The sequence below is a fragment of the Scyliorhinus canicula genome, chromosome 9, assembly GCF_902713615.1.
Source record: "Scyliorhinus canicula chromosome 9, sScyCan1.1, whole genome shotgun sequence".
In the NCBI taxonomy this organism is placed as follows: domain Eukaryota; kingdom Metazoa; phylum Chordata; class Chondrichthyes; order Carcharhiniformes; family Scyliorhinidae; genus Scyliorhinus; species Scyliorhinus canicula.
This window is the reverse complement of record NC_052154.1, coordinates 92,145,654-92,153,428: the sequence shown is the minus strand read 5'-3', so window position 1 is coordinate 92,153,428 and position 7,775 is coordinate 92,145,654. Positions and strand designations below refer to the sequence as shown.

The 7,775-nt window shown below is 42.0% G+C and overlaps 1 protein-coding gene across 2 annotated transcripts; it reads right to left on the bottom strand.

Annotated features, from left to right (window-relative positions):
- Positions 1 to 377: 377 nt before the first annotated feature.
- LOC119970988 (H-2 class II histocompatibility antigen, I-A beta chain-like) lies at positions 378 to 7,528 on the bottom strand. 2 transcript variants are annotated; one of them, XM_038806106.1, is made up of 5 exons: positions 7,430 to 7,528; positions 6,925 to 7,236; positions 5,679 to 5,984; positions 1,141 to 1,252; positions 378 to 677 (listed from the first exon to the last, which is right to left on the bottom strand). In XM_038806106.1, the coding sequence occupies exons 1-4, from the start codon at positions 7,482 to 7,484 to the stop codon at positions 1,143 to 1,145; spliced, it is 783 nt and encodes a 260-aa protein (XP_038662034.1). In that variant the 5' UTR covers positions 7,485 to 7,528; the 3' UTR covers positions 378 to 677; positions 1,141 to 1,142. The 2 variants fall into 2 exon arrangements, with proteins under 2 accessions (XP_038662034.1, XP_038662035.1); XM_038806107.1 differs by having other exon boundaries at positions 378 to 1,252; positions 6,925 to 7,155; positions 7,430 to 7,469.
- Between the last annotated feature and the right edge of the window lie 247 nt (positions 7,529 to 7,775).

The following is a 7,775-nucleotide window of genomic DNA, read 5'->3' as shown; positions in this document are numbered from 1 at the left end:
TGCTTATATTTCTTCTTAAGCCAATTTGCTCATTGATGCACGACCTCTAAATTTGGTAATGACTCTGATATGCACATCGAACATAGAACATTCAGAAAGAGGCAATTTGGCCCATCCAGTCTGTACCAACAAACTTAAGCCCTCACTTCCACCCAATCCCAGGAACCCAATAACCCCTCCTAACCTTTGTGGACACTAAGGGCAATTTATCATGGACAATCCGCCTAACCTGCACATCTTTGGACTGTGGGAGGAAACCGGAGCAGCCGGAGGAAACCACGCAGACATGTGGAGAACTTGCAGACTCCGCACAAACAGTGACCCAGCAGGGAATGGAACCTGGGACCCTGGAGCTGTGAAGCCACAGTACTAACCACTATGCTACCGTGCTGTGCAAGTAGACTACCTTTTCGCTCAAATTAGGGTGGTCTCCTTAATTTAATGTCAGTGACTTATGTCATGAGATTAATTTTAGACTGTAGAACTGAAACTGACAAAGCTTTGAGTTTTGACAAAGAGTCATCGGACTCGAAATGTTCTCTCCCTGCAGATGCTGCCGGACTTGCTGAGATTTTCCACACTTTCCCTTTCGTCTTCGTAGTTTCTGACGGCCTTGGGTCTAGCAGTTGCTATACCAGGCTGTGATGCAACCAGATAGGGTGCTTTCTATGGTGCATCTGTAAAAGTCGGTAAGAGTCAATGTGGACATGCCGGATTTCCTTAGTTTGACATGGAATAAACACTTTTTCGAAAAAAATTCTGATTGTTAATAATGATATAAAGAGAGTGAATGAGAGAGAGGAGAGAATGAGAGAGAGGCAGAGGAACATAGATTAATTAAATACCCACCAACAGTTGTGAATCATAACTGTATTTATTATGGGGAGCCATTTGAAAGACTAACCTTTCTTCTTGCGCTCATGACGCGATACATTGTTTCATGCATTATAAGGCACAGGCATGTTGCTGCCCCTTCTGAAACGAGGAATGTATCATTTGAAGGAACGTTCTATTTAAATAAACTGCGTATATTAGAATGGACAATTAATGTCGCGTTACCATCGCCGCTCGCAACCGGCGAACAAATAAACACAACATATGCAACTAATAGGATCATTTTTGAAGTTGGCTTTATCTTACCATTACAAATCTTTCAATTGGTGCCGCTTCCAAATTAGGACAGTAAACAATAGGCATATCAGACCACACCCTATACATCCAAAAATCATCAGAAGGCGGAAGCTTTGACTGCCTGCAAAATCAATAGTAAAGATAATATCACCCATTGTGAAGAATATTGTCCGCTCGCAAATTGTCACACGTAATTTGCAATATCAATAGTGCTATTGATAACTGCACATTTAATATCGAAGTTGAACGAATTTGCTATCTCCAGTTTTATTTAATCGATACTGATAATTTTAGAGTCAGACTATAAACATCAAGGATGTCTCGGAGCGGCTGAACGACATTCTGGGAGGGGGGGGGTGGTGAACAGCCAGCTGTCGTGGTGCACATAGGCACCAACAATATAGGTGAAAAACGGGATGAGGCCCTACAAGCGGAATTCAGGGAGTTAGGAGGTAAACTAAAAAGTAGGACCTCAAAGGTAATAATCTCAGGATTGCTACCAGTGCCACGAGCTAGTCAGAGTAGGAATGTCAGGATAGATAGGATGAATGCGTGGCTCGAGAGATGGTGCAAGAGGGAGGGATTCAAATTCCTGGGGCATTGGGACCGGTTCTGGGGGAGGTGGGACCAGTACAAACCGGACGGCCTGCACCTGGGCAGGACTGGAACTGATGTCCTGGGGGGGGGGGGGGGGGGGGTTTCTAGAGCTGTTGTGGAGGGTTTAAACTAATGTGGCAGGGGGATGGGAACCGATGCAGGAAGTTGGCAGGTAGTAAAACAGGAACAGAAACAAAAGGAAGTAAGGGGAAAAGTGCAAGACAGAGAAGACATAGTCAAAAATCAAAAAGTGCAACAGTACAAGGTACAGTGACTGAGGGACGCTCAGTGAATAGGCCCGGTAATACTAAAAGGAATAAAACTGGAGATGTTAAGATTCAAAACAGAGGTACAAAAACCAACATAAGTGTACTTTACCTGAATGCTCGTAGTATTTGGACTAAAGTAAATGAGTTGATGGCACAAATCATCGTGAATGACTATGATTTAGTGGCCATTACTGAAACATGGTTAAAGGTCACGACTGGGAGTTCAGTAACCGAGGGTATCAAACTATTTGGAAGGACAGAGTGGACGGTAAAGGAGGTGGTGTTGCTCTGTTATTTAAGGATGACATCCGGGCAATAGTAAGGGATGACATCGGTGCTATGGAGGATAAGGTTGAATCCATTTGGGTGGAAATCAGGAATAGTAAGGCGAAAAAGTCACTGATAGGAGTAGTCTATCGGCCACCAAATAGTAACGTTATGGTGGGGCAGGCAATAAACAAAGAAATAACTGATGCATGTAGAAATGGGGGATTTTAATCTACATGTCGATTGGTTTAACCAGGTCAGTCAAGGCAACCTTGAGGAGGAGTTTATAGAATGTATCCTCGATAGTTTCCTAGAACAGTATGTAATGGAACCGACAAGGGAGAAAGCGGTCCTAGATCTTGTCCTGTGTAATGAGACCAGATTGATTCATGATCTCATAGTTAGGGATCCTCTCAGAAGGAGCGATCACAATATGGTGGAATTTAAAATACAGATGGAGGGTGAGAAAGTAAAATCAAATACTAGTGTATTGTGTTTAAACAAAGGAGATTACAATGGGATGAGAGAAGAACTAGCTAAGGTAGACTGGGAGCAAAGACTTTATGGTGGAACAGTTGAGGAACAGTGGAGAACCTTCCAAGCAATTTTTCACAGTGCTCAGCAAAGTTTTATACCAACAAAAAGGAAGGACGGTAGAAAGAGGAAAAATCGACCGTGGGTATCTAAGGAAATAAGGGAGAGTATAAAATTTAAGGAAAAAGCATATGAAGTGGCAAAGATTGGTGGGATACTAGAGGACTGGGAATTATTTAGGGGGCAACAGAAAGCTACTAAAAAAGCTATAAAGAAGAGTACGAATGTGAGAGTAAACTTTCTCAGAATATAAAAACAGACGGTAAAAGCTTTTACAAATATATAAAACAAAAAAGAGTGGCTAAGGTAAATATTGGTCCTTTAGAGGATGAGAAGGGAGTTTTAATAATGGGAGATAAGGAAATGGCTGAGGTACTGAACATGTTATTTGGGTCGGTCTTCACAGTGGAAGACACAAATAAAAGGCCAGCGACTGATAGAAATGGGGCCATGACAGGTGAGGACCTTGAGAGGATTGTTATCACTGACGAGGTATTGATGGGCAAGCTAATGGGGCTAATGATAGACAAGTCACCTGGCCCTGATGGAATGCATCCCAGACAGCTAAAATAAATGGCTAGGGAAATGGCAGATGCACTAAAGATGATTTACCAAAATCCACTAGACTCTGGGATGGTCCCGATGGATTGGAAATGAGCAAACGTGACACCACTGTTTAAAAAAGGAGGTAGGCAGAGAGCAGGAAATTATAGGCCAGTGAGCTTAACTTCGGTAGTAGGGAAGATACTGGAATCTATCATCAAGGAAGAAATAGCGAGGCATCTGGATAGAAATTGTCCCATTGGGAAGACGTAGCATGGGTTCATAAAGGGCAGGTCGTGCCTAGCTAATTTAGTGGAATTTTATGAGGACATTACCAGTGCAGTAGATAACGGGGAGCCGATGGATGTGGTATATCTGGATTTCCAGAAAGCCTTTGACAAGGTGCCACACAAAAGGTTGCTGCATAAGATAAAGATGCATGGCATTAAGGGTAAAGTAGTTAGCATGGATAGAGGATTGGTTAATTAATAGAAAGCAAAGAGTTGGGATTAATGGGTGTTTCTCTGGTTGGCAATCAGTAGCTAGTGGTGTCCCTCAGGGATCCGTGTTGGGCCCACAATTGTTCGCAATTTACATAGATGATTTGGAGTTGGGGACCAAGGGCAATGTGTCCAAGTTTGCAGATGACACTAAGATGAGTGGTAAAGCGAAAAGTGCAGAGGATACCAGAAGTCTGCAGGGGAATTTGGATAGGTTAAGTGAATGGGCTAGGGTCTGGCAGATGGAATACAATGTTGACAAATGTGAGTTTATCCATTTTGGTAGGAATAACAGCAAACGGGATTATTATTTAAATGATAAAATATTAAAGCATGCCGCTGTGCAGAGAGACCTGGGTGTGCTAGTGCATGAGTCACAGAAAGTTGGGTTACAGGTGCAACAGGTGATTAAGAAGGCAAATCGAATTTTGTCCTTCATTGCTAGAGGGATGGAGTTTAAGATTAGGGAGGTTATGTTGCAATTTCATAAGGTGTAAGTGAGGCCACACCTGGCGTATTGTGTTCAGTTTTGGTCTCCTTACTTGAGAAAGGACATATTGGCACTGGAGGGTGTGCAGAGGAGATTCACTAGGTTAATCCCAGAGATGAAGGGGTTGGATTATGAGGAGAGGTTGAGTAGACTGGGACTGTACTCGTTGGAATTTAGAAGGGTGAGGGGGGATCTTATAGAAACATTTAAAATTATGAAGGGAATAGATAGAATAGATGCGGGCAGGTTGTTTCCACTGGCGGGTGAAAGCAGAACTAGGGGACATAGCCTCGAAATAAGGGGAAGTAGATTTAGGACTGCGTTTAGGAGGAACTTCTTCACCCAAAGGGTTGTGAATCTATGGAATTCCTTTCCCAGGGCAGCAGTTGAGGCTCCTTCATAACATGTTTTTAAGGTAAAGATTGATAGTTTTTTGAAGAATAAAGGGATTAAGAGTTATGGTGTTCGGGCCGGAAAGTGGTGCTGAGTCCACAAAAGATCAGCCATGATCTCATTGAATGGCGGAGCAGGCTCGAGGGGCCAGATGGCCTACTCCTGCTCCTAGTTCTTATGTTCTTATTATCTCCGATCACCATTTCAGTCAGAACGTCCTGGTCCATAGCCGGGGCAACGCCACCCCACTCCCCACTCCCGGCCACCGCCACCCTCCGCCCCTCGCGTCGCCCCTGGTTCATTTATCAATTACTTTGCATCGGTATTTTATGAATACCATTTCATCTGTCACGGCATATAATTAAGCGTCACTTATCAAGACATTCTATGATTTGAAGCCTCAACCTAACCATACATTCAGCTGATCCATTGAAAGGGGGGAAATAGCAGTTGTGCCCCCCAATCTCTGTTTGTAACTCAAATCTTCCGTCCTTACATTATTCTATCGATCACTGAGCAACAACATTAGGACATTAGCATCCTTCTTAAACTGTGGTGATCAGTTTATGGCGAAGAGATTGCAGTCAGTTGAAAAGATCATTAAGCGCGTGCTTCCTGTTCAATGTGTCTCTTCCGTCGTTCCGTAGGTGCTATAATTGCTCCCTACATCAACGCTAACCATCGTAATATCCAACTAGATTATATTTAATTGATGTAACCATATAAATGAAGACCATTTAGATAGGTGACAACAATTACTGTCTTATTTATCTGCATTTACTTTGGCCAATAATTACCGTACATAGTATTTTGTCATGAATTAAGTGGTGTCCTTTCTGCCTGGTAAAATATTAATGCCGGTTGACTATCTCAGTTGTGTGGTCAGATCTGTACCTGCGTTAGAATATGTGATGACATGCGTAACAGCTAATGGATCTTCCAATGTGATATGAGACACCAGACAACTATAAACACTTCCACTCGCAGCAGCTTGTTTTTCTTCCCAAAAACTGCGAGCTTGGTACAATCCGTCTGAGTTTCGCTGTTTCTCGACAGACATCTTGGTTGAAATGTCGATACCATCTTTATACCATTCGAATGCAATAATATCTGGGTAAAATGCAGACGCTTCACACACAAGGGACAATGATGAACCCCTTGGAGATTCTCTGGGGCGAATTTTTACTGCCGTTGGAGGTACTATAAAACAGAACATAAAACAAGAACAGAAACACTGTAATGTCTCATCAGAGCTTTAGAGTTTAACGGTTTAGGAACGATTATTATCGAGTCATTATGATCACGAAATACGTTTTCCGTGCCAGTGTGGATAACATCATATTCCTGCGAATCCTAACGACTCAAAAATAAAAAAAGAGAACCACATATGTGGAGCGGACGAGAAGAGCACAATAATACGAATTTGAAACTTGAATTGCATATCGGCCAACGCAAGTGATCTAGTTTCTGACAATATTGCAGATCGTGGGAATTTCCAGTTGCCGAGACCGTTTCAATGGAATTTCCTTTTAAGCATGTTTGTCACTCTAATAGATATAGCAACGTCCGCCAATATCCCAAGGCCACAAATTACATCATAATCGCTATCGATGTTTGTAGCAATCTCAGTAGTTGTATACAACTAAAAAACTCAATGTATTATTGCAAGCTCCAGATATTGAGTTGTCGGACTTATTTGTTACCGGATCGCTGGCCATATAAGTTCCTGTAGCTCCGATTTGAAAATATGAATTTTGGATTTCTAACTGTAATACGAAACCTTGCACGCAATATCCGATCATAATCCAGCTGCTATTTTGTTTGCAGTTTCGAGAAACTCCGAACCCTGATCCTATCTCGGCAGAGGCTGCTAGATCTGATAACTAATTGCAGCATTTACTGCTTTTCAAAATATTTCTAACACACTGGACTACTTCGTTTTTGTATTTGTTTTTGACCTTTTAAGGAAATTGGATATATGTGTAAGTGAAATGTGAACCGCTTTCCATTGTTAACGTCTGAAATCTTCCAATGTCCTATTGGGTAAAACAATTTGATCGAATAATTGCAGTTATTCTCTGATTTTTGGTATATTTAATATTTGACAACAAAGTACATTCCGCAGTATCTCGATACTCACCCCATACAGTTAAATTAGATCCAACCTGGCTTCCAATTGTGTATCCATGTTGTTGGACAGCGCAGTAATATATCCCAGCATCCTGGAAGCGTACATTGCTTATCTGAATAAAGCCGGAGAATTTGCTTTTGGAGCCGAAAAGCTTTCGGTGATCAGTGGCGGTACTCAGGTATGTATTGTCATCCTCTCTCCACCAATTGAAGGTGACTTTCGAGTCGTCTCGAGGTAAGCCTATTGAACAATGAAAAGTGACGTTTGCACCTTTGACTGCATTCAAACTTTTAGGTAATTGAATCACTTCTGTTGAAGTATCTGCGGAAGCAATAAAACAAAATTCGTAAGGTGAATTCCAGAGGGGTGTGTGGAAGCGGGTTGGTGCGACTTTGGGGTTTGGCGACGGGTATGGGCAATAAAGATCAAAGTAACTATATGTTCATATTGGTCAACAAAACATCTTCTAAGTTTATGCTGAATGAGATCGGGGAGAAAATAAATGAACAGTTACCTGCGCAAGCCATTCCCAAGATTGCGAAGCACAGAACCAGCTTCAATTCCCACATTGTGAACAACCTATATCAGCACGCCTTTGCTGAATGTGATGAACGTTCCCCGATTTGTGAAACGAATCTACTTTTCCTTTTAATATGAGAGGCGTCACGGGTGACGTTTAACATCCGTTTCTCAACTTTCAGAAATTAGTTCATTTTGTTTGGTGATATACTCATGCCTTCCTACAGCAACAGTGCACAATACTTACCAACAGACCCGGAAAAATGATTTGCTGCAGAAATTGACAAAGCTTTAAATTTAGAACTAATTAAAGCAATGTTGCAAACATTGCAGTATGTCAT

Bases quoted from the DNA above. Each gene is read 5' to 3' on its own strand.
- LOC119970988 (XM_038806106.1), bottom strand. From the start codon at position 7,484: ATGTGGGAATTGAAGCTGGTTCTGTGCTTCGCAATCTTGGGAATGGCT. The intron at 7,237-7,429 runs GTAACTGTTCAT...TTGCTTCCGCAG, and splicing joins CTTGGGAATGGCTTGCGCAG to ATACTTCAACAGAAGTGATT. The intron at 5,985-6,924 runs GTGAGTATCGAG...TCTGTTTTATAG, and splicing joins ATCTAATTTAACTGTATGGG to TACCTCCAACGGCAGTAAAA.